The sequence below is a fragment of the Haemorhous mexicanus genome, chromosome 4 (genome assembly GCF_027477595.1).
Source record: "Haemorhous mexicanus isolate bHaeMex1 chromosome 4, bHaeMex1.pri, whole genome shotgun sequence".
Taxonomy (NCBI): Eukaryota; Metazoa; Chordata; class Aves; order Passeriformes; family Fringillidae; genus Haemorhous; species Haemorhous mexicanus.
Window position 1 is genome coordinate 77,350,399 of NC_082344.1, and position 25,211 is coordinate 77,375,609.

Sequence of the window (25,211 nt, forward strand, 5' to 3'; positions counted from 1 at the left end):
GGTCCCTGGGTCCCTGGCAGGGAGTGGGTGGGCAGCCAGAGTGCCCCATCCCAGAGCAGCACCCCAGGGCAGTTTGGGCACCCCGGTTTGGGCAGCCCTGTCCCTGCTGAGGCACAAAGGGGGACACTGGACTGTCCCTGCTGGCCATGGGCAGCCTCTGGTTGGGGTCACAGCGGTGACAGGGGCTCAGGGGATGTGTGGATGGTTCAGGGGGCTCAGGGGGAGTGTGGATGGCCCAGTTGGGTTCAGGGGGCTCAGGGGATGTGTGGATGGTTCAGGGGGCTCAGGGGATGTGTGGATGGTTCAGGGGGCTCAGGGGATGTGTGGATGGCCCAGCCCCGTTCAGGGGGATGCGGTGGATGGCCCGGGTGGGCCCAGGCTCAGGGGTTCGGTGCGTTGCTGTGCCGGCAGCCCTGGAGCCGTGCCCGCTCTGTCCCCGCTCTGTCCCCGCAGGCTGCTGGCTCCGGGCTACACGGAGACGCACTACAGCGAGCAGGGCCAGCCCGTGACGGTGACCCCCAACCACACGGTGGGTGCGGGGCGCGGGGCGCTCCGCTCCGTTTCGGGTTTCGGACGCAGCCGCAGCCGCGGCGCTGCGGGCGGGGGCGATTCCCGGCGGCAGCGGGGACGCGGCAGCGCTCGGTGGCTCCGGGCCAGCGCTCGGGACACAAACGCGGCAGCGCCGGGCCCTCCCCACGGCCCCGCCCGGCTCTGTCACCTTCCAGCGCCGGGCTCTGTCCCGGGCTGACCCCGCTCCCGCTCCCGGTGCGGGGGAACGCGCTCGCCTGCCTGGGAAATGGAGAAGGGAGATGGAAAAGGGGAAATGGAAAAGGGGAAATAGAAAAGAGGACATGGAAAAGGGGAGATGGAAAAGGGGACATGGAAAAGGGGACATGGAAAAGGGGAGATGGAAAAGGGGAGATGGAAAAGGGGACATGGAAAAAGGGGGTGCTTTTCCTGACCAGCCCGCGGGCTGCTGCTCCCAGCCCGCTGAGGAAGGTCCCCCTGTCTCTCTCCAGGAGCACTGTCACTACCACGGCCACGTCCGCGGCCACCGCGGCTCCTGGGTCGTGCTCAGCACCTGCTCGGGAATACGGTATGGGGGAATGGGATTGGGAATGGGAATGGGAATGGGAATGGGAATGGGGAATGGGAATGGGAATGGGGGATGGGAATGGGGAGTGGGGAATGGGAATGGGGAATGGGAATGGGGAATGGGGAATGAGGAATGGGAATGGGAATGGGGAATGGGAATGGGGAATGGGGAATGGGAATGGGAATGGGAATGGGAATGGGGATGGGAATGGGAATGGGGAATGGGGAATGGGGAATGGGAATGGGAATGGGAATGGGGATGGGGAATGGGAATGGGGAATGGGGGATGGGAATGGGAATGGGGAATGGGAATGGGGATGGGGAATGGGAATGGGGAATGGGGGATGGGAATGGGAATGGGAATGGGGAATGGGGGATGGGGAATGGGGAATGGGAATGGGAATGGGGAATGGGGAATGGAGAATGGAGAATGGGGAATACAGTATGGGGGAATGGGGAATGGGGGAATGTGGGAATGGGGAATGGGGGAATGTGGGAATGGGATTGCGGAATGGGAATGGGGAATGAGGAATGGGGAATGGGGAATGGGGAAGGGGGAAGAGGCAATGGGGGATGAACAGGGAATGGGGAAAGGAACGGGGAATGGGGGAATAGGGAATGGGGAAACAGAATGGGGGAAGGAATTGGGAATGGGGGAAGGAATAGGGAATGGGGAATGGGGGAAGGAATGGGGAATGGGGGAAGGAGTTGGGAATGGGGGAAGGAATAGGGAATGGGGGAATCTGGATTGGAGGCAGGCAATGTGGATTGTGGAGCTGACAAAGGTGGGATGGATCCATTGCTCCCTCTCTCTGCAGGGATCCCCTTTGGGAGCACCCAAGCAGCACCAGCTGCAAGCCCAGCTATAATGCTTCATGGGCTGATTTTCCCGTGGCCCCCATCTTGTCCTTCCTCCTTCTCCCACGCTTCCCCCAGCCCCAGGACTGGGCAGGCTGGGCAGGGACCATATTTCTGGCAGCATGAGCTTACTCCCAGGAATTTTATCCCTGGAGGGGCAGGTCCCTGCACCCCAGAGCAGCTGTCCCAGACCGAGCTTTGCCCCGTACTCTGAAGGGGGAAGGTTTTGGTGCCCAGGGTTTATTTGTCCTGGGGCTGTTTGGGCAGAGATTCCCAGCTCGGGTACAGACCAGGCTGATGTGCCACGAGTTTGTGGGGCCTCAGGGGCTGGGGGAGCGCAGGGGAAGCACCACAGGAGCCAGCGGGGCTGTTCCCATCTCCAGGGGCCTCATAGTGCTGAGCAGCAACACCAGCTACTACCTGAGACCCCTGGGGCCCCCCGAGCCCGGCCTCCACCTCATCCAGCGAGCAGAGCACCTGCCCGTGCCAGGGGGCACCTGCGGGCACGGCCAGCACCTGGGGAGCACCGTCGCTGGCATTGCCCGGCTCTTCCAGCCACGGCACCCACGGGTAAATCCACACAAGTAAATCCTCACGGGTGAATCCTCACGGGTGAATCCTCACGGGGGAATCCTCACGGGGGAATCCTCACGGGTAAATCCACGCAAGTAAATCCTCACGGGTGAATCCTCACGGGTGAATCCTCACGGGTGAATCCTCAGGGGTAAATCCTCACGGGTGAATTTACCATGAATCCTCACGGGTAAATCTTCACGGGTAAATCCTCATGGGTAAATCCACGCGGGTAAATCCACGCGGGTAAATCCTCACGGGTAAATCCTCACGGGTGAATCCTCACGGGTGAATCCTCAGGGGTAAATCCTCACGGGTGAATTTACCATGAATCCTCACGGGTGAATCCTCACGGGTAAATCCTCACGGATGAATCCTCACGGGTAAATCCACGCGGGTAAATCCACGCGGGTAAATCCTCACGGGTGAATCCTCACGGGTGAATCCTCAGGGGTAAATCCTCAGGGGTAAATCCTCACGGGTGAATTTACCATGAATCCTCATGGGTAAATCCACGCGGGTAAATCCACGCGGGTAAATCCTCACGAGTGAATCCTCACGGGTGAATCCTCACGGGTGAATTTACCATGAATCCTCACGGGTAAATCCACGCGGGTAAATCCACACGGGTGAATCCTCACGGGGGAATCCTCACGGGTGAATTTACCATGAATCCTCACGGGTAAATCCACGCGGGTAAATCCTCACGGGTAAATCCTCACGGGTAAATCCTCACGGGTAAATCCTCACGGGTGAATTTACCGTGAATCCTCATGGGTAAATCCTCATGGGTAAATCCACACGGGTGAATCCTCACGGGTAAATCCTCACGGGTGAATTTACTGTGAATCCTCATGGGTAAATTCACTCGGGTGAATCCTCACGGGTAAATCCACGCGGGTAAATCCTCACTGGTGAATTTACCATGAATCCTCACGGGTGAATCCTCATGGGTAAATCCTCACGGGTAAATCCTCACGGGTAAATCCACGCGGGTAAATCCACGCAGGTGAATCCTCACGGGTAAATCCTCACTGGTAAATCCTCATGGGTGAATTTACCGTGAATCCTCACGGGTAAATCCACTCAGATGAATCCTCATGGGTGAATTTACTGTGAATCCTCGTGGGTGAATCCCATCAGGTAAATCCTCACGAGTGAATCTTCATGGGTAAATCTACTTGGGTGAATCCTCATGAGTAAATCCTCACGGGTAAATCCACTCGGGTGAATCCTCATGGGTGAATTTACCATGAATCCTCACAAGTAAATCCTCACAAGTAAATCCTCACGGGTAAATCCTCATGGGTAAATCCTCACGGGTAAATCCTCACGGGTAAATCCTCATGGGTAAATCCACATGGATCTGTCTGGGGTCAGGCAGAGGGCTGGGAGGGGCTCTCGGCACTGCTGACAGCTCCCACGTCTCCAGGAGCTGGGCAGGCTGTGCAGGCAGGTGGGGTGTCAGGGTCTGTGAGGGTGGCTTGTGTGGCTTGAATTTAGGCAGGAGACCTCAGAGGATGCTTCAGTTGGGTCTCGGTGCTGCATCCTGCCATGTGGGATATGACATGAGGTCATTTGGAGCCACCCAAACCTTCTCTGTCACCCCGTGCCTCAGTTTCCCCTCTCAGCTGTCCCTCCTGAGCAGCTCTGTGGTGTCTGGAGGGTGCCCAGAGCCAAGGGCTGCCCCTCTTTGCTGAGCCCTGTGTCTGCCTGCAGGCCAGGAGAGATGCCTGGAGGACCATGAAGTACATGGAGCTCTTCATCGTTGCTGATAACACCCTGGTGAGTGCTGGGGGGCAGAAAACCAGGGTCCCTCTCTGTCTCCACCCTGGATTGACCCCGTGACCCTTCCCCATCCTCATCTCTCTCCAGTTCAGGAACCAGAACCTCAACCTGGGCCACACCAAGCAGCGCATCGTGGAGATTGCAAACTATGTGGACAAGGTGAGGGACCTGCCAGACCCTTGTGTGGCCCTCAGGGACTGTCCCTGTGTCACCAGGGCAAGGAATCCTAGAATTATGGAATTGTTAAGGTCAGAAAGGGCCTTTGAGTCCTTTGAGTCCAGTCGTTCCCCCGCACTGCCAAGGCCACCACTGACCGTGTCCCCGAGTGCCACATGCACCTGACTGTAAATCCCTTCAGGGATGGGGACTCCACCCCTCTCGTGGGCAGCTGTGCCAGGGCTTGGCCACCCATGAAGGAGTTCAGGAGCTCCCTGAGCACGTGGTGGGAAGGGCTTTCTCACCCGTGGGCTGAGCTCAGCAGGGAACGTTCTCTGGCACCTGCCTGGGATAATTTTTGGCAAAGAAGGGACACACTGAGGTGTTGTCACTGAATGTCATCGTGCCACCCTGACTGGCTCCTGTGCCCATACCTGTGCCTGTGGAGCCCGTGCTTGCAGGTGGGTTTGGGACAGGTGTGCTCTGGGGTGGCACAGCCGCAGGGAAACACGAGGACCTGCCAGAGGTAACCCACAGCAGGGAGGGAGGGTGGCAGGGAATTCCAGTCCCCAGGCCTCCAGCTGTGCCCTCCCGCAGTTTTACAGGCTGCTGAACATCAAGGTGGCCCTGATTGGGCTGGAGGTGTGGACGGAGCGGGACCAGTGCGCGGTGAGCAGCGACGCCAACGCCACGCTCTGGGCCTTCCTGCAGTGGAAGAAGTCGCTGAGGGCGCGCAAGAAGCACGACAACGCCCAGCTGCTGACGTGGGTCCCTGGGCTGGGGGCGCCGGGCGGGGGGTCCCGGCTGGGGCTGGGCACTCCCGACCCCCCCAGGGCTGAGCTGGCCCCCGTTCTCCTGCCCGGGCAGAGGGAAGACCTTCGGGGGCACCACCATCGGGATGGCCCCGCTGGAGGGGATGTGCAGCGCCGACAACTCCGGAGGGGTCAGCGTGGTAAGGGGGGCTGGGGGTCCCTGTGCCACCCCGGCCCGGGCAGTTCTCCCTGGGGTTGGAGGAGCAGCCCCTGAGGCTGGGTGGCACCCCCTGAGTTGGGCCTGGGGTGCAGCCTGAAGGTGAGGGGTGATGTTGTAGCTCCTGCCCCCCTCAGGTGCTGGCCAGGTGCACAGGGGGTGAGAGGGGGGCTGCTCAGGGTCTCCCACCCCCAGCTCCCAGCTGGCAGCAGCGCTGGGATCTCCTGTGCTGCTCCTGTCCCTCGTGCTGGAGAGCCCCTGCCTGTCCCTGCTTCTGCTCTCTGGATTTCTGGGACCATCTCTGCCCAGATAACTTCTCCTCCTGCTGGTGGTGGCCCTGGGCATGATGGGGTGGTCACGGTGGCCTTGGTGACCTGTGATCCCCGGGCAGGGTGGCGGGGGCACCCAGGTTTTGAGATGCACCCCGGGCTTTAAGCAGTTGGTTCCAGCCAAGAGCCAAGAGCTTCCCAGCAGTCCCACAGGGGAGTATCAGGAGACCGAACCCCACTTCTGCCACAAACCTTCCTCCAAGCCCTCCTCCTACGGCTCCCAGCTGCTCCCCGGGGCTGTGTGCTCCCTCCCGTGCCCAGCCCCACTCCCTGCTGGGGGCGAGCCCTGTCCCTCGCCGCTGGCTGCGGTGACACGTCCCCTCCCCGGGCAGGACCACGCGGAGCAGCCCATCGGAGCCGCCGCCACCATGGCCCACGAGATCGGCCACAACTTCGGCATGGTGCACGACACGCCGGGCTGCTGCCTGGAGGCCACCCCCGAGCAGGGCGGCTGCGTCATGGCAGCGGCCACGGGGTGAGTGCTCAGGGCCCTGGACGTGTCCCCAGGGCCCTGGATGTGTCCCCAGAGCCCTGGATGTGTCCCCAGGGCCCTGGACGTGTCCCCAGGGCCTTGGACGTGTCCCCAGAGCCCTGGACGTGTCCCCAGGGCCCTGGACGTGTCCCCAGAGCCCTGGACCTGTCCCCAGAGCTCTGGATGTGTCCTCAGGGCCCTGAATGTGTCCCCAGGGCCCTGAATGTGTCCCCAGAGCCCTGGACGTGTCCCCAGGGCCCTGGACGTGTCCCCAGAGCTCTGGACGTGTCCCCAGGGCCCTGAATGTGTCCCCAGGGCCCTGAATGTGTCCCCAGAGCCCTGGACCTGTCCCCAGAGCCCTGGACGTGTCCCCAGAGCCCTGGATGTGTCCCCAGAGCCCTGGATGTGTCCCCAGGGTCCTGGATGTGTCCTCAGGGCCCTGGATGTGTCCCCAGAGCCCTGGATGTGTCCTCAGAGCCCTGGATGTGTCCTCAGGGCCCTGGACGTGTCCCCAGGGCCCTGGATGTGTCCTCAGGGTCCTGGACGTGTCCCCAGGGCCCTGGATGTGTCCCCAGGGTCCTGGATGTGTCCTCAGGGCCCTGAATGTGTCCCCAGAGCCCTGGATGGGTCCCCAGAACCCTGAATGTGTCCCCAGAGCCTGGATGTGTCCTCAGGGCCCTGAATGTGTCCCCAGGGTCCTGGACGTGTCCCCAGAGCCCTGGACGTGTCCCCAGAACCCTGGATGTGTCCCCGGAGCCCTGGATGTGTCCCCAGAGCCCTGGACGTGTCCCCAGAGCCCTGGATGTGTCCTCAGGGCCCTGGACGTGTCCCCAGAGCCCTGGATGTGTCCTCAGGGCCCTGGACGTGTCCCCGGGGCCCTGGATGTGTCCTCAGGGCCCTGGACGTGTCCCCAGAGCCCTGGATGTGTCCCCAGAGCCCTGGATGTGTCCCCAGGGCCCTGGACGTGTCCTCAGGGTCCTGGACGTGTCCTCAGGGCCCTGAATGTGTCCCCAGGGCCCTGGATGTGTCCCCAGAGCCCTGGATGTGTCCCCAGGGCCCTGAATGTGTCCCCAGAGCCCTGGATGTGTCCTCAGGGCCCTGAATGTGTCCCCAGGGCCCTGAACCTGTCCCCAGAGCCCTGGACGTGTCCCCCGGGCCCCAGCAGGCTGTGGTGCTGTGTGTGGGCAGGGAATGCTGTCACCTCTGCTCTGGAGCCAGACTGGGAGAGCTGGGAATGTTCCCCTGGAGAAGGGAAGGCTCCAGGCAGAGCTCAGAGCCCCTGGCAGGGCCTGGAGGGGCTCCAGGAGAGCTGGAGAGGGACTGGGGACAAGGGACAGAGGGACAGGAGCCAGGGAATGGCTCCCACTGGGAAAGGGGAGCTTGGGCTGGGATCTTGGCAAGGAATTGCTGGCTGGGAGGGTGGGCAGGGGCTGGGCTGGAATTCCCAGATTTGCTGTGGCTGCCCCTGGATCCCTGGCAGTGCCCAAGGCCAGGTGGGACATTGGGAGCACCTGGGACAGTGGGAGCTGTCCCTGCCAGGGATGGGTGGCACTGGGTGGGTTTCATAATCCGTGTGGTTGGTCAGAGTTTCCTTTCCAGTCCTTCTCCCTCCGGGTTTCCCCCTCCTGAGGATATCTCATCCCAGAGGTGCCTGCCCTGAGGAAAAGCAGCTGTTCCTGCCCTGTTTTTGAGCCCACCTGCTCTTCCAATTAGGGAGGAACAGTGGGACCCCACTTGTGCTTTCAGGGCTGCCAGGTCCCGGTGTTGATCCCACAGGATTTAAGCTCTGCCTGGGTGGATTGTGGTGGGGAAGAGCACAGTTCTGGCTGAGTTCAGCCTGTTTGCACAGCCATGTACATGAAGATATATAAATACTTGTAGGGTACATTGGCTTGCTCAGCCTTCATAACCTGCAGGCTCTTACAGGTCTCCCTCCAGCTCAAGAGATTTCAAAACACTTTTAAAACACATCCTCTGAGTCATCTTGAGAAGGAGGTGTCCTGATATAAAAATATTTTTCAGCTTTAAGGGGAAATGAAACTGTTTCTAAGAAGAAGGAAATGCTTCCTTCTTCTTCATAAACCCCACAAACGGTGAAATTAGAGAAGAATCTTGCTCAGAGGTTCTGTAGAAAATGAGTATTTCTCCTGTTCCTCAGTTCCTTACACATTGTAGGCTCTGACTATTTTATTTGGGTCCTTTTTGGTCTTTTTCCATAATTCTTTAAGTGATGTTCACCCGTCTCAGCTGTGGGTATTTCAGGGGCCCAGGTGGTATTTGCTGTGGTTCAGTGAGGACAGGAAGGGGTTTGCTGAGGGCCCTGCAGGTGTGGGGACCTGCCCTGTGGGTGGCTCGGGGGTCTGTGGTGTCCCAGGGCAGAGGTGACACCTGCAGCCGTGCTGAGCTGGCATCTCGGGCTGGGGCTCTCACCTGGGGGTGCAGGGGGTGATGTCCCAGGGCTGATGGACAGAGGCTCTGCCTGCCCCCTCCCCTTCCTGAGCCTTTGGGTTCAGAGCTGTCCCCTGGCTGTTGGTCTGGCCGTGCCAGCTGCGTGGGAGACGCCCCTGGCTCACTGAACCACGGGGAATCTGCTCTGGGGGGGGTCTGTGCCAGTCTGTGCCAGTTTGCCCATGGCCTGACCTCCCAGTTCTCACTGTTCCCCGCCGTGCCCCCCCAGGCACCCCTTCCCTCGCGTGTTCAGCTCCTGCAGCAGGAGGCAGCTGGAGAGCTACTTCCAGAAGGGAGGGGGCATGTGCCTCTTCAACCTGCCCGACACCAAGGACCTGGTGGTGGCACGGAAATGTGGCAACGGCTTCCGGGAGGAGGGAGAGGACTGTGACTGCGGGGAGGTGGAGGTACGGGGGTCCTCCTGGGACCTGGGGGGGGACAGGGGGTCCTCCTGGGACATGGAGGGACAGGGGGGTCCTCCTGGGACATGGAGGGACAGGGGTTCCTCTTGGGACATGGAGGTACGGGGTTCCTCCTGGGAGCGGGGGGGACAGGGGGTCCTCCTGGGAGCGGGGGGGACAGGGGGTCCTCCTGGGACATGGAGGGACAGGGGGTCCTCCTGGGACCTGGAGGAGGGACAGGGGGTCCTCCTGGGACCTGGGGGAGGGACAAGGGGTCCTTCTGGGACCTGGGGGAGGGACAGGGGGTCCTCCTGGGACCTGGGGGAGGGACAGGGGGTCCTCCTGGGACATGGAGGGACAGGGGGGTCCTCCTGGGACAGGGGGGAGGGACTGGGGGTCCTCCTGGGACATGGGGAAGGGACAGGGGGTCCTCCTGGGACATGGGGGAGGGACAGGGGGTCCTCCTAGGACATGGAGGGACAGGGGGGTCCTCCTGGGACATGGAGGGACAGGGGGTCCTCCTGGGACCTGGGGGGACAGAGTGACCCTCCTGGGATGTGGAGGGACAGCGGGGTCCTCCTCAGCTGAGGGAATTCCTGCACAGGGCGTTTCCAAGGGAAGGGCTTGCTGTCACCACAGGGTCTCCATCCCAAGGGCTTTTCCCAGTCCCACCTTCCTGAATCCATCTATCCCAGTCCTGACTTTCCCCTTGGGCGCCCAGTTCTTCCCCCTGCCCTCTGTGCCTCAGTTTCCCCCTTGCAGGATGAGAAGGGCGCTGCTGGGGTGGGTGGGGAAGGGGCTGGGGAAGGGGCTGGGACCCCGGCCCACGGAGCTGTGCTCTCCACAGGAATGCACCAACCCCTGCTGCAACGCTCACAACTGCACGCTCAAGGAGGGGGCCCAGTGTGCCCACGGCGACTGCTGCCACAGCTGCAAGGTGGGACCCCACCCTGCCCACCCCCTGCCCGCCCCCTGCCCCCCCCGAGCCATGGGATGAGGTGCAGACCCGGCCCTGCTGTTCCCTGGGACTCCTGTGCTGTTTGTCCCTGGGCACGCTCCCAGTCTGTCCCTGTGCCAGTCCCACCTGTCCCCAGTCTGTCCCCATGTCAGTGCTGCCTGTCCCCAGTCTGTTCTCATGTCAGTGCCACCTGTCCCCAGTGTGTCCCTGTGCCAATCCCGCCTGTCCCCAGTCTGTCCCCATGTCAGTGCCACCTGTCCCCAGTCTGTCCTCATGTCAGTGCCACCTGTCCCCAGTGTGTCCCCGTGTCAGTCCCGCCTGTCCCCAGTCTGTCCCTGTGCCAATCCCACCTGTCCCCAGTCTGTCCCCATGTCAGTGCTGCCTGTCCCCAGTCTGTCCTCATGCCAGTCCCGCCTGTCCCCAGTGTGTCCCCGTGCCAGTCCCGCCTGTCCCCAGTATGTCCCTGTGTCAGAGCCACTTGTCCCCAGTGTGTCCCCATGCCAGTCCTGCCTGTCCCCAGTGTGTCCCCATGCCAGTCCTGCCTGTCTTCAGTCTGTGCCCGTGCCAGTCCCGCCTGTCCCCAGTGTGTCCCCGTGCCAGTCCCGCCTCTCCCCAGTGTGTCCATGTGCCAGTCCTGCCTGTCCCCAGTGTGTCCCCGTGCCAGTCCTGCCTGTCCCAAGTCTGTCCCCGCGCCAGTCCCGCCTGTCCCCAGTGTGTCCCCGTGCCAGTCCCACCTGTCCCCAGTGTGTCCCCATGCCAGTCCCGCCTGTCCCCAGTGTGTCCCCGTGTCAGTGCCACTTGTCCCCAGTGTGTCCCAGTGCCAGTCCCGCCTGTCCCCAGTCTGTCCCCATGCCAGTCCCGCCTGTCCCCAGTGTGTCCCCGTGCCAGTCCCGCCTGTCCCCAGTGTGTCCCTGTGCCAATCCCGCCTGTCCCCAGTCTGTCCCCATGCCAGTCCTGCCTGTCCCCAGTGTGTCCCCGTGCCAGTCCCGCCTGTCCCCAGTGTGTCCCTGTGCCAATCCCGCCTGTCCCCAGTGTGTCCCAGTGCCAGTCCTGCCTGTCCTCAGTCTGTGCCCGTGCCAGTCCCGCCTGTCCCCAGTGTGTCCCTGTGCCAGTCCCACCTGTCCCCAGTGTGTCCCCATGCCAGTCCCGCCTGTCCCCAGTGTGTCCCCGTGCCAGTCCCGCCTGTCCCCAGTCTGTCCCCGTGCCAGTCCCGCCTGTCCCCAGTGTGTCCATGTGCCAGTCCTGCCTGTCCCCGGTGTGTCCCCGTGCCAGTCCTGCCTGTCCCCAGTCTGTCCCCATGCCAGTCCCGCCTGTGCCCAGTGTGTCCCCTGTCCCCACAGCTGAAGGTGGCTGGCACGCCGTGCCGGGAGGCGGCGGGCTCCTGTGACCTGCCCGAGTTCTGCACGGGAGCGTCCCCGTACTGCCCGCCCAACGTGTACCTGCTGGACGGCTCCTCGTGTGCCCAGGGCCAGGCCTACTGCAGCACCGGCATGTGCATGACCCACCAGCAGCAGTGCGTGCAGCTCTGGGGGCCAGGTCAGTCCTCCCCTCACTGCAGCAGCCCGGGGGTCCCCGGGGGGCTGCGGGTGCTGCATGGAGAGCCTGGCACGGGCACAGCCAGACCAACAGCCAGGGGACAGTTCTGAGCCCCAAATCCTCAGGAACAGGGTGGGGGGCAGGCAGAGCAGCTGAGGTTGGCCCTGCATCCCTGGCAGTGTCCCAGGCCAGGCTGGACACTGGGGCTGGGAACAGCCTGGGACAGTGGGAGGTGTCCCTGCCATGGCACAGGGTGGAACTGGGTGGGTTTAAGGTCTCTTCCAACCCAAACCATTCTGTGACCAAAATCCTCCAAAGACTCCAGGAAAAGGGGAAGTTCATCCCTCCTGTCCCTGGCCTGGCCCCCGCAGCAGCAGCTCCTGGGCGAGCTTTCCCTGGTGTGTTCTCCCTGAGCACCCCGTGCTGCTCCTGCTGCGGGTCCCTGCCTGTGCCGTGTTCCCAGAGCTCTCCTCCCCGTGTGCAGGAGCGTGGCCAGCCCCTGACGCCTGCTTCCAGGACGTGAACATGGCCGGGAACACCTACGGCAACTGCGGCAAGGACAGCCAGGGCCGCTACGTCAAGTGTGACAAGAGGTGGGCACAGAGCTGGCACCGCCTGCCCCGTGTCCCTGCCATGCCCACAGCTGTCCCTGCCACCCCTGCCACTGGGAGGGCCCTGCCTCAGCCCTGCCACAGGCAGCAGCCCTCGGGGCAGCCCTGTTTTGTCCCCGAGGAAGCCCCCAGGCCCTCCTGGGCTCTGTCCCCATCGCTGCTGGGAGCTGGCACTGGGAGATCTCGAGGTCCTTTCCAGCCTAAGCCATCCTGTGGTTCTGCTGCCCCACCACGAGCAGCTCCCAGCCCAGCCTCTGGGAAATCAAAGCCAGTGCCACATTTAGGGAGTTGTGCTCTCTGGTGTTCCCAGTGACTGCAGGGATGGCAGAGCCTCCCCTCCCCCGGCTCTTTCCCTGCATCATTTCTGTGCTTCCCTGATTTATCCCACGGCGCCTCTCCAGCGTGGCCATAAACCCACGGGAATGACCCCCAGGTGTGGGACTGGGGGGCTGAGGGGGCCACCACTGCCCCGTCCCAGCTCCCCCCGGCCGTGCCCGCTGCAGGGATGCCATGTGTGGGAAGATCCAGTGCCAGAGCTCTGCCAAGAAGCCCCAGGGCACCAACACGGTGTCCATCGACACCACCATCCGCCTCAAGGGCCGCGAGGTCAAGTGCCGGGGCACCTTCGTCTACAGCGCCAAGGACGACCAGGAGGACCTGTCCGACCCAGGGCTGGTCCTGACGGGCACCAAGTGTGGGGATGGCATGGTGAGTGCCCCTCCTGCCCTGGGCCCTGCTGAGGGGCACCTGCTCTGGGCCCTGACCCAGCTCCAGGCACCTGCTCTGGGCTCTGACCCAGCCCCAGGCACCTTCTGTGGGCTCTGACCCAGCCCCAGGCACCTGCTCTGGGCTCTGACCCAGCTCCAGGCACCTTCTCTGGGCCCTGACCCAGCTCCAGGCACCTTCTGTGAGCTCTGACCCAGCTCCAGGCACCTGCTCTGGGCTCTGACCCAGCTCCAGGCACCTTCTGTGGGCTCTGACCCAGCCCCAGGCACCTGCTCTGGGCTCTGACCCAGCCCCAGGCACCTGCTCTGGGCTCTGACCCAGCTCCAGGCACCTGCTCTGGGCTCTGACCCAGCTCCAGGCACCTGCTCTGGGCTCTGACCCAGCTCCAGGCACCTGCTCTGGGCTCTGACCCAGCCCCAGGCACCTGCTCTGGGCTCTGACCCAGCTCCAGGCACCTGCTCTGGGCTCTGACCCAGCTCCAGGCACCTGCTCTGGGCTCTGACCCAGCTCCAGACACCTGCTCTGGGCTCTGACCCAGCTCCAGGCACCTGCTCTGGGCTCTGACCCAGCTCCAGGCACCTGCTCTGGGCTCTGACCCAGCTCCAGGCACCTGCTCTGGGCTCTGACCCAGCTCCAGGCACCTTCTGTGAGCTCTGACCCAGCTCCAGGCACCTGCTCTGGGCTCTGACCCAGCCCCAGGCACCTGCTCTGGGCCCTGACCCAGCTCCAGGCACCTGCTCTGGGCTCTGACCCAGCCCCAGGCACCTGCTCTGGGCTCTGACCCAGCTCCAGGCACCTTCTGTGAGCTCTGACCCAGCCCCAGGCGCCTGCTCTGGGCTCTGACCCAGCCCCAGGCACCTGCTCTGGGCTCTGACCCAGCTCCAGGCACCTGCTCTGGGCTCTGACCCAGCTCCAGGCACCTGCTCTGGGCTCTGACCCAGCTCCAGGCACCTGCTCTGGGCTCTGACCCAGCTCCAGGCACCTGCTCTGGGCTCTGACCCAGCTCCAGGCCCCTTCTGTGAGCTCTGACCCAGCTCCAGGCACCTTCTTTGAGCTCTGACCCAGCTCCAGGCACCTGCTCTGGGCTCTGACCCAGCTCCAGGCACCTTCTGTGGGCTCTGACCCAGCTCCAGGCACCTGCTCTGGGCTCTGACCCAGCTCCAGGCACCTGCTCTGGGCTCTGACCCAGCCCCAGGCTGCACATGGCTCTCCCCTGTGTCCCAGCCAGGCTCTGGAGTGGTTCCTTCCACACCTGCAGGCATTGTCTTTGTGACACCTCAACTGCTGCCACCAGGTGTTGGTGGGCCACCAGATTCTTCTCACCTGGGCCATTTGTGGGCATCACCAGGTGCTCAGTCATGTTTAGGCCACCAAATTCTCTGTGCCCTCCAAGCTTCTTCACCAAGTCGGTTCAGAGTGGAGCAGCCAGCGGGAATTGGCCCAGGATTCCATGGATGAGGCTTCCTGCTATGAAGAGATTGTTTCCCAGAGGAAACAGGAAATCTCTGCCAGGAATCAGCGTGACAAACCCAGTGCTCCCTGGGCATTGCTCTCTGCAGCCCCTGCCTCTCCAAGGGCTGTGGAGGGGCCCAGTTGAGCTGTGAGAGGGCAGAGGCTGCTGGAGGACGGGCAGAGGGATGTGTTCCAGAGAGGGCTGGCTGTGGAGACACAGCCTTCCCAGTCTGGCATTTTAGCAGTGACATTTTCGTTGGGAGGGCCAAAGCGGTGACATTTTCATGAGGAAATGTGGCCAGTTTTGAAATGCAGCATTGTTTATTTTGGCCAGTGCCTGGGTTCTGGGGCCAAATGGGAGATGGTTTCTGCAGGAGCTGGCAGGTGGGCTGTGTGTGGAGGGGGCTGGGCTCTGCCGAGGGGCTGGGAGTGCAATCCCTTGGCTGGAGCCATGCGGTTTCACCAGCCCGTGTTTGCCAACAGTCCAATCCTTTGGAGAGCCCCGGCTGTCCCCTCTGCCAGGGCCCTGTGTGACCCCAGCCCCTCGTGTCCCCCCAGGTGTGCAAGGACCGGCGGTGCCAGAACGCGTCCCTCTTTGAGCTGGAGAAGTGTGTGTCCCGCTGCCACGGCCACGGGGTGAGCTCTGCAGGGAGCCCCTGGCACCAGGGGCAGGGCTGGGGCTGGCACCAGGGTCTGCCATGGGGATGGGCACTGCTGGCACCTCCAGGGAGCCCCTGGCACCAGGGGCAGGGCTGGGGCTGGCACCAGGGTCTGCCACGGGGATGGGCACTGCTGGCACTGCAGGGAGCCCCTGGCACCAGGGTCTGCCACAGGGATGGGCACTGCTGGCACCTCCAGGGAGCCCCTGGCACCAGGGGCAGGGCTGGGGCTGGCACCAGGGTCTGCCACGGGGATGGGCCCTGGCACCCAGTGGATTTCTGCCTCCCAGACCTGTCCCAGGTTGGGCTGGGCTGGGCTGGGACTGTTGCTCACCCGTGTCCAGCTGTGAGGAAGAGGATTGTTTGTGGTGCAAGGACCATCTGCAAAGCTTGGATCAGGGTGTGATGTGAGCTGGAGAGTGTTTGGAGCTCAGAGCAGGTGCCTGGTGCCCCTGAGAGCAAAGCAAGAGCTGGAGGGAGAAGTGGGACAGCAGAAAGGCAGGGCAGTGGCTCCAGGAGGGGAGGAGACACTGCTCTCCAAAGCTGAAAGCTTCCAGAGCCCTGAGCTCTGTGGGGTCAGGCCTTTGTCAGATGAGGCAACAGACACTGCTGGGTTATGGATGTGCCAGATAAAACATCTGACTGACCCTTCTGGGACAGGTAAAACATCCACACCTACCCCTTTGTTCTGCCCAGCATGGCTGAGGCTCTCAGAGCTGGACTTGGCCAGCCTGGAGAGGAGAAGGTTCTGGGGGGACAGTCTGGCACCTTCCAGCACTAAAAGGGGTTATAAGGAAGAGGGAGGGTGACTTTTTCCATGGGCAGATAGTGACAGGAGCAGGGGGAATGGCTTCAAACTGAAAGAAGAGATGTAGATGGGATCTTGGCAATGAGGAATTGTTCCCTGGCAGGGTGGGCAGGCCCTGGCACAGGTGCCCAGAGCAGCTGGGGCTGCCCCTGGATCCCTGGCAGTGCCCAAGGCCAGGCTGGACATTGGGGCTGGGAGCACCTGGGACAGTGGGAGGTGTCCCTGCCATGGCAGGGGTGGCACTGGAGGAGCTTTAAGGTCCTTCCACCCAAACATTCCAGGATTCTGGGATGTCCGAGGGGAAGCATTGTCAGGGGTGAAGCTTCTTCAGCCCAGACTTGTGTCACCATCTGTTCATTCCACCACTGCCCCACATGCCAGCCCTCTCCTCTGTCCCCAGGTGTGCAACAGCAACAAGAACTGTCACTGTGACCCCGGCTGGGCCCCCCCGTTCTGCGAGAAGCCGGGGCTGGGTGGCAGCGTGGACAGTGGCCCCGTGCAGAGCCACGGTGAGTCACACTCGTCCCCAGTGCCCCGAGTGCTCCTGGGCTGCAGCGGGGCCAAGGGAGGGCTGGGTGCTCCCAGAGGGGCCTGGCCAGGCAGCCCCACAGTCCGTGCCCAGCTCTGGCTGGTTGGTGGCACCCGTTGCCATCAGAGGCCACCGAGGGGCCGTTCCCTTCCTGGGGTGGCACCAGCAGGGATGTCCCAGCTCAGCTGACCAGCAGTGGGCAGAGGGGTCACCACGTGCACCGAGCCAGGCCAGGGGCTGGTGGCTGTCCCAGCCCCTCACTGGTCCCTGTGCTTCCCCTGGCAGCCCACGAGTCCATCCTGATTGCCCTGGTGGTCATCTCCCTGTTCCTGCTGCCCGCCCTGACGCTGAGCATCTGCTACTGGTACCGGCAGGAGAACTCCCTGCTGGGCAGGTGGATCCAGGACAGGCACAGGGCCCACGGGGCCTGCAGGTGGGTGGGCAGCCTGCCCTTCCCTCCCGAGCACCCAGGGCAGCCTGGCCTTGTTTCACCCTGGCAGGGGCTGGGGGACCTGGGGGTGCACAGCCCCTGCTCCGGTGTGAGACCTGCTCTGGCCTGGACAGACTGTCCTGGGAAATGCAGGGCTCAGCAATTCCTGAGCCTGGGACAGGAACAGCCCTCTGCACAGGACTGTCCCAGGGAGGGGTGGAGGTGGCCTGGAACCGAGGAGAATTCTCATTCCTTGCAGCCTGCCCATCACACACAGACCCTCGCTGCTCCCTGTCACACACTGACCATCCCTGTCACACACTGACCACCCCTGCTGCAAACACTGACCATCCCTGTCACACACTGACCCTCCCTGTCACACACTGACCACCCCTGTCACACACTGACCACTCCTGTCACACACTGACCATCCCTGTCACACACTGACCACCCCTGTCACACCCTGACCACCCCTGTCACACACTGACCATCCCTGTCACACACACTGACCACCCCTGTCACACACTGACCACTCCTGTCACACACTGACCATCCCTGTCACACACTGACCACCCCTGTCACACCCTGACCACCCCTGTCACACACTGACCCTCCCTGTCACACACTGACCACCCCTGTCACACACTGACCACCCCTGTCACACCCTGACCACCCCTGTCACACACTGACCCTCCCTGTCACACACTGACCACCCCTGTCACACACTGACCATCCCTGTCACACTCTGACCATCCCTGTCACACACTGACTACCCCTGTCACACACTGACCATCCCTGCTGCCCATGGCACACTGACCATCCCTGTTCCCCAGCCCTGAGGGCTGGCTGTTAATGAGGAGTTAGTTGAGTCAGGGGCCAATGGGCAGCGTTTTTGGGGCAGCTGGTGCTCCCCTGGTTGCTTTATTTGCCATGTCCCTAATTCCCAGCAGGAACAAGTCCGTGGGTCCGAAGTCAAGCAGTGCCCATGCCAAAGCTGCTTTCACCCTGAGGAACATTTCAGCCTCCAGCCCCCCCACTAAGGTCAGTGATAACTCCCTGGGGTCTGGGATAACTCATTGGGGTCAGGGATAACTCAGTAGGGTCAGGGATAACTCACTGGGGTCAGTGATAACTCACTGGGGTCAGGGATAACTCACTGGGGTCAGGGATAACTCAGTAGGGTCAGGGATAACTCAGTAAGGTCAGGGATAACTCAGTAGGGTCAGGGATAACTCAGTAAGGTCAGGGATAACTCACTGGGGTCAGGGATAACTCATTGGGGTCAGGGATAACTCATTGGGGTCAGGGATAACTCACTGGGTCAGGGATAACTCAGTAGGGTCAGGGATAACTCAGTAAGGTCAGGGATAACTCACTGGGTCAGGGATAATTCACTGGGGTTAGGGATAACTCAGTAGGGTCAGGGATAACTCACTGGGGTCAGGGATAACTCACTGGGGTCAGGGATAACTCACTGGGTCAGGGATAACTCCCTGGGGTCTGGGATAACTCAGTAGGGTCAGGGATAACTCAGTAAGGTCAGGGATAACTCACTGGGGTCAGGGATAACTCACTGGGGTCAGGGATAACTCACTGGGGTCAGGGATAGCTCACTGGGGTCAGTGATAACTCAGTAGGGTCAGGGATAACTCACTGGGTCAGGGATAACTCAGTAAGGTCAGGGATAACTCAGTAGGGTCAGGGATAACTCACTGGGGTCAGGGATAACTCAGTAAGGTCAGGGATAACTCAGTAAGGTCAGGGATAACTCACTGGGTCAGGGATAACTCAGTAAGGTCAGGGATAACTCAGTAGGGTCAGGGATAACTCACTAAGGTCAGTGATAACTCCCTGGGGTCAGGGATAACTCATTGGGGTCAGGGATAACTCAGTAAGGTCAGGGATAACTCAGTAAGGTCAGGGATAACTCACTGGGGTCAGGGATAACTCACTGTGGTCAGGGATAACTCACTGGGGTCAGGGATAACTCACTGGGTCAGGGATAACTCAGTAAGGTCAGGGATAACTCACTGGGGTCAGGGATAACTCACTGTGGTCAGGGATAACTCACTGTGGTCAGGGATAACTCAGTAAGGTCAGGGATAACTCACTGGGGTCAGGGATAACTCAGTAAGGTCAGGGATAACTCACTGGGGTCAGGGATAACTCACTGGGGTCAGGGATAACTCACTGGGGTCAGGGATAACTCATTGGGGTCAGGGATAACTCATTGGGGTCAGGGATAACTCACTGGGTCAGGGATAACTCACTGGGGTCAGGGATAACTCACTGGGGTCAGTGATAACTCAGTAAGGTCAGGGATAACTCACTGGGTCAGGGATAACTCACTGTGCTCAGGGATAACTCAGCTGCCAGGTTTCATTCCCCTCAGGGCTGTGAAGCCTGTGGATATCACATCTGCTCCCAGGAGCTGGTCCTGCCCCATGTCTGCACTGAGCCCATGGCCAGGTGTGCCCATGGCCAGGTGTGCCCATGGCCAGGTGTGCCCATCCCTCCTAAATCTGAGTTTTTGAGCTCCAACTCCCTTGGTGATGACTGGGAAATCCCCTGATTTCCTCTGGGAAATTTCCCATATGGGAAAGGGATAGATGGGAGTGAGGGATGATCACAGCCTCTCTTGGGGGTATTTTCTGATGTTAATGAGCCCAAAGTTCAAACGAAGTTGTTCTTTGGCTTTGTAGTTTGATTTAAGGTGTCCTGCTCTTCCTTCTTGGTCATTGCTCTTGGCTCCTGCAGGTTTGGTTATTCCATCATTTGGCTATTCCCTCATGTTCCAGAAGTTCTTTTATTAATCCTGTACCAAACTTCTGTGAATTTTTAACTTTGAGCCTGCCTTGGTGCTTTTTGGGCACCGGGGCTGAATTTAGGAAGAATTCAGGGTTTTTGGGTGTCTCAGGTGTGCTGGAAATCTGGTGTGCTGCTCTGGTCTCCAGCACCTTTCTCATCCCCTGGGGTTGGTGAGGAGCAAACCCAGAACCACGGCATCAGGAAGGCTGGAAATGCCCTCTGGTGTCCCTCTGCAGACCCTCAAACCCCCACCAGCACTGCCAGGCTCCCCATGAGCACGCGCAGCGTTTGGCTGGGCTGCTAACAGTGCTGGTCCCAGGAGGGGCTCCCAGGGCTCCTCCTGCAGCCCAGGCCTCGGGGGACACCTGCTGTGGAGCACCTGGAGAAGGTGCCCCAGGGATGCTCCCCCACCGTGTTCCTTTGTGCTTTTCCCTCTCTCCTGGCAGGGCCCTCGGAGCGCGCTCCTGGCCCCGCCCGGCTCCCAGCCCGGCTCCCAGCCCGGCTCCCAGCCCATCAGCGTGGTGCGCCCCCTCCGCCCGGCCCCCCGCGGCATCCCGCCCCGCCCCCGGGACCCCAGACCCGCCAGGCCCCCTCCCCCAGCCTCCAAATCCCCCCTGGGCCCCACCAAGGCCGGCGCCTCCCAGGACAAGCTCCCGCCTCCGAAGAAACCTCTTCCCTGCAGCCCCGTGAGGAGCCCACAGGTGAGCTGTGCTCAGGGACCCCCAGGGGAGCTGTGCTCAGGGACCCCCAGGTGAGCTCTGCTCAGTGTCCCCACAGGTGAGCTGTGCTCAGGGACCCCCAGGTGAGCTCTGCTCAGTGTCCCCACAGGTGAGCTGTGCTCAGGGACCCCCAGGTGAGCTGTGCTCAGTGTCCCCCCAGGTGAGCTGTGCTCAGGGACCCCCAGGTGAGCTCTGCTCAGGGACCCCCAGGTGAGCTGTGCTGTGTCCCCACAGGTGAGCTCTGTCCCTCCAGGCCCAGGGAAGCTCCTGGCTCTGTCTGGGAGCTGTCCCAGCCCCCTGTGGGCTGCACCTGTGCTCCGTGTCAGGAGGCCCATCACACCTGAGGGTGGGGTGAGGTGCTTTGGGTGTTGTGTGCCTTGAGGGGTCTGGCTCTGCAGGGGGAGGCCTGCCGGGCTCCCTGGGTGCTCTCTGAGGGCTCTGTCTGTGCTGCCAGGGGGTCCCGAAGCACCGAGCCCCGCGCCGGCCGCTGCCAGGGGGTCCCCTCCTGGCCAAGGAGCTGCCCCCCGCCCACGGACAGACCCTGCTGGTCATGGTCCCCCCCACCCCCGTCAGGGTGCCGGGGACGAGCGGCTCCAGCCCCGCCGCGAGGCCGTCCAAGTGAGTGGGGAGGGGCTGGGGGTCCCCAGAGCTGGGCTCTGCGGGGGGCACGGGGGTCCCGGGGGAGGGACACCCCAAAGGGCTGCAGCCGCTGCTCCAGGGAGTGGCCAAGGGTGGGGGGTGACCGGGGTGGTGGTGGAAGGTGCCAGGGAGGGAGGTGCCAGCCCTGGGAGTGCCCGGGCCTGGGGTGGGCCTGGGGATGGGGAGTGCAGGGATGGACAGTGATGCTCTCTCCTCTTCCCTCCTGCAGACCGATGCCACCTCAGAGGTGAGTCAGGACATTGACAGAGCCCTGTGCTGGGGTGGCTTTGGGTCAGCAGAGGGCTGGGAAATGGGGACCAATCGCCTTCCCAGGGGCTCCTGGGTGGGACATGGTCCCTCCGGGCACTCCGACAGGGCACCCGTGTCCCAGGGAGTGAGCACGTGGGTTTTGTTCGGAGTTGGGAGATAAAGTCCCAGTCCTTGGCAGTGCCACTCCTGCACTGCTGAGTGCTCTGGGGGTGGGGCAGGGGAGCCTCAGGGGATCCACCCCTGACAGCCAGGCTCGTGTCCATGGAGGATTCCTGGGCTGGGGAAGGGGGTGGTGGGGCTGGTGGGTGTCTGGTGCCTGCACTCAGACCAGTTGTCTCCTCTCTCTTTCCTCTTGCTCCAGGCCAGTCCCAGCCATCAAAGTCCAATCCACCTCCTTCTCCTCAAAGAAGTGACAGTCCCAGGACACCTGGGACAATCCCTGACCCCCTTCCTGAGCTGGCTCTCCTGATTTGCACTGCTGTGGCCACAGGGCTCTCCCGTTCCTCTTGTTTTAGTAACCCTTTTGATACCAGAGGACTATTTTTGTAAGACAGAATTTGTATTCAGCACACAAACTGTAGTGCTGGGGTGGAGAGGGGACGTTGGTCCCACGGCTGGACCAGGGCTGGTTGGAGGTGGGGTTTCCATGACAGAGATCCCACCACGGCTCTTGGCACAGCTTCCTGGCCCATCTCCCTCCCAGCTCTACTTCTCTGGACATTGCACACGGGCTGGGATGGGGTGGCTGGGGGCAGCGACCATCCCCACCGACGGAAGATGCTGGTGACAGCGTGATGTCCTTGCAGCTACCTCCTCCTCCTCCTCCTCCTCCTCCAGGCCTGCCAGCCCCCAGCCTGCAGCTCCACGCTGGGCATCGTCTCGGGGAGATGTTTGCCGTGACAGAAACCTGGTGGCCAGTTTGGGCTGGGCCACGCAGTGCTGGGACATTTCCCTGAAGGATCCAAGTTCTCAGGCTCCCCCTGACCTCCTGTCCCCTGGCACAGGGGAAAGCGGTGACGATCCCGGGGTCACCTGGAAGGAGAAACTGTCTGGGAAGGTCTGACTGCCCCAAGTGCCGGTGGCAGCTGCTTCCCAGGGTGCTCTTGAGGGGCTCGGGAGCCCCCCCAAGGCTGCCTGTTCCCTGCTCCCGGGCCAGGCCCAGCAGAGGCGCCGGGAGCCGCTCACCCTCCGAGGGAAGGAGCCACGAGCAGGACCAGGAGCAGGAAACTCCTGCCTGGGCCATTGGCTCGGCCCTGCTTGGCCACGCCGCTGGATTCTCTGTGCCTCAGTCCCCCTGGGGCTGTTTGCTACCTCCCAGGGCTGTTGTGAGGTTTGACAAAGGGGCTCTTGGAAGCTCCCCACCCCTCTGCCCAAGGTGCTGTTGACCTGCACAGTTGGTGCCACTTTCCTGTGACTTGACCTGCGGCTCGATCAGGGTCTGAGATGACAACAAAGACTTTGAAAAGTCCCTGCCTCCTCTGGCTCTTTTCTTGCTCCCTGTCCCTTTCAGACACCAGGGCATCTCCAGGGCTCTGTCCAGCCAGAGCTAGCAGATCCCAGGGGTCCTGTAAACCCGGGATCCAGCTGGCTGTGACCTGTCAGATCCCATCTGACCTGGGAAAAGTCCTTTTGGGATGTGTCCAGCCATGATGTAGGTTCAGGGAGAGCCCTCAGACAGCTGCCCTGGGCTTCCATTGTCCCCAGTGTCCCCACTGTCCCCATTGTCCCCAGCCTGTGGGTGAGGCTGCCTTAGCCCAAGCTCTCCTTACCCTCAGGCTGTGCTTTGAGGTTGGTCTGCACCTGGGTCTTCCCTGGAGCATCCTCAGGAGGAATTTCTCCATGGAAGGGCTGCTCAGGCATTGGCAGGGGCTGCCCGGGGGGGTTTGGAGCCCCCATCCCTGGAGGTGCCCAAGGAAGGGCTGGAGGGGGCATTCAGAGCTCTGAGCTGGGCCAAGGGGGATCGGGCACAGCCTGGGCTCGGTGACCTTGGGGGCATTTTCCAAGATAAATGGTTCTGTGTTCACAGGGCTCTGTGATCCCTGGCACCTCCTTATCTTTTGTGGTTCGTGGATATGCAGCTGGGATCAAGGACCCAACATCTCTTACTTACCTCTCTGTCACTGATGTTGGAGGGCAGGGGGTTGGTCGGGGGTGATCTCGAGGTCAGTGTCCCTGGGCTTGGACTCTGGCCCACCAGTGGCACCTTCCTGAACATCACAGGCCCTTCCTCTGGCCCTGGGCAGTGCCCCCTCCACGCTGCTCACGCTCCCCCAGCGGTGCAGGACTGGGTCACACGGGGTCACACTGGGTCACACGGGGTCACATTGTCACAGGGGGTCACATTGTCACAGGGGGTCACACTGTCACACGGGGTCACACGGGGTCACACTGTCAGAGGGGGTCACACGGGGTCACATTGTCACATGGGGTCACATTGTCACAGGGGGTCACACTGTCACACTGGGTCACACTGTCACACAGGGTCACACGGGGTCACACGGGGTCACATTGTCACATGGGGTCACACTGTCACACTGGTGTGTCACACGGGGTCTCACTGTCACACGGGGTCACACGGGGTCACACTGGGTCACACTGTCACAGGGGGTCACACTGTCACACGGGGTCACACTGTCACACAGGGTCACACTGTCACACAGGGTCTGGGGGCTCAGGCTGAGCTCTTCAGGCTGGGGAGGGCTTGGCAGAGCCCTTTGTGCCTCAGGGCTGCTGTCCAGTGGGGCTGGCCTAGGACCCACCCCACCCCATCCCATCCCATCCCATCCCATCCCATCCCATCCCATCCCATCCCATCCCATCCCATCCCATCCCACCCCATCCCATCCCAATCTCAGGCAGGGCTGTGGGATCCATTCAGGGCTGAAGCTCGATGCTCCCAGGTGTGCCCAGGTGTGCCCAGGTGTGCCCAGGTGTGCAGCTGGGTGTGTCCATCCTGCCGCACCCCCTGTGGGACGTGGCTCGGGTTTGTGGTCCGGGAGGTTTGGGTGCCCGGTGGCACTAGACGGCAGCAGATGGCAGCAGATGGCAGCGGATGGCAGGGGATGGCCACGGACCGTCTGCTCGGCCTCCTCCGGTTGCCAGGGCCCTCGTCCTCCAGCGCGGCTTTTCTCCTTCATCTTCCTCCCTGCCCCGTCATTCCAAATCCATGACGATCATCAGCTGGGCACGAACCTGCGGAGCGCTCTGAGGAGCTCCCGGCTCCTCCCTGCGGACCTCTCCTTTCATCAGGTGGAACATGTGATGGGCTGGCAGGGCTGGGAATGCTCCCCTGGAGAAGGGAAGGCTCCAGGCAGAGCTTAGAGCCCCTGGCAGGGCCTGGAGGGGCTCCAGGAGAGCTGGAGAGGGACTGGGGACAAGGGACAGAGGGACAGGAGCCAGGGAATGGCTCCCACTGGGAAAGGGGAGATTGGGCTGGGATCTTGGCAAGGGATTGCTGGCTGGGAGGGTGGGCAGGGGCTGGGCTGGAATTCCCAGAGCAGCTGGGGCTGCCCCTGGATCCCTGGCAGTGCCCAAGGCCAGGCTGGATCCACCTGGGGCAGTGGGAGGTGTCCCTGCCATGGATGGGTGGCACTGGGTGGGATTTAGGGTCCCTTCCACCCAACCCATTCCAGGATTCTGTGCCTGCCCCTCCCTGGCCGTTCAGGGCTCTCTGTCACCCACCACTGGAGCTGTTCAGGACCTCCCGACCTCAGGCAGGTGTTGTCTCTGTCTCCCTGCCTTGGTTCCCCTCTCCACACCTGGACTCCCCTTTTCCAGGCCGTGGCTCCTCTCAGATGTCAAACAGGGTCTCCAGTCCTGTCCCAGCTGTGCTGGCCCCAGCAGGGAGCTGTGACAGCCTCGGGCCCCTCGGGGTGTGCCCAGGGTGAGGAGGGACAGGAGCAGGGCCAGGTGATGGAGGGGACAGACAGGGGCTCCTGGTGGCTCCCGGGGCTGAAGCAGGTGAGGCTCTCCTGGGG

At 62.1% G+C, this 25,211-nt stretch overlaps 1 protein-coding gene across 3 annotated transcripts in view; it reads left to right on the plus strand.

Annotated features, from left to right (window-relative positions):
• Window positions 1-22,702, plus strand: part of ADAM33 (ADAM metallopeptidase domain 33) — a 42,270-nt gene extending 19,568 nt beyond the window's left edge. The window contains exons 4-24 of one of the 3 annotated variants that reach the window (XM_059845591.1): window positions 454-529; window positions 1,020-1,096; window positions 2,337-2,523; window positions 4,246-4,311; window positions 4,402-4,473; window positions 5,068-5,234; window positions 5,338-5,422; window positions 6,101-6,243; window positions 8,918-9,095; window positions 9,937-10,026; window positions 11,388-11,583; window positions 12,068-12,176; window positions 12,698-12,902; window positions 14,931-15,008; window positions 16,240-16,348; window positions 16,654-16,801; window positions 17,746-17,839; window positions 20,053-20,307; window positions 20,780-20,943; window positions 21,194-21,211; window positions 21,596-22,702. In XM_059845591.1, the coding sequence (XP_059701574.1) occupies window positions 454-529; window positions 1,020-1,096; window positions 2,337-2,523; window positions 4,246-4,311; window positions 4,402-4,473; window positions 5,068-5,234; window positions 5,338-5,422; window positions 6,101-6,243; window positions 8,918-9,095; window positions 9,937-10,026; window positions 11,388-11,583; window positions 12,068-12,176; window positions 12,698-12,902; window positions 14,931-15,008; window positions 16,240-16,348; window positions 16,654-16,801; window positions 17,746-17,839; window positions 20,053-20,307; window positions 20,780-20,943; window positions 21,194-21,211; window positions 21,596-21,647 (2,569 nt within the window). In that variant the 3' untranslated portion in view covers window positions 21,648-22,702. The remainder of the gene's footprint in view (window positions 1-453; window positions 530-1,019; window positions 1,097-2,336; window positions 2,524-4,245; window positions 4,312-4,401; window positions 4,474-5,067; window positions 5,235-5,337; window positions 5,423-6,100; window positions 6,244-8,917; window positions 9,096-9,936; window positions 10,027-11,387; window positions 11,584-12,067; window positions 12,177-12,697; window positions 12,903-14,930; window positions 15,009-16,239; window positions 16,349-16,653; window positions 16,802-17,745; window positions 17,840-20,052; window positions 20,308-20,779; window positions 20,944-21,193; window positions 21,212-21,595) is intronic. The other 2 variants (XM_059845592.1, XM_059845593.1) reach the window with 2 other exon arrangements.
• The last annotated feature ends 2,509 nt before the right edge of the window (window positions 22,703-25,211 follow it).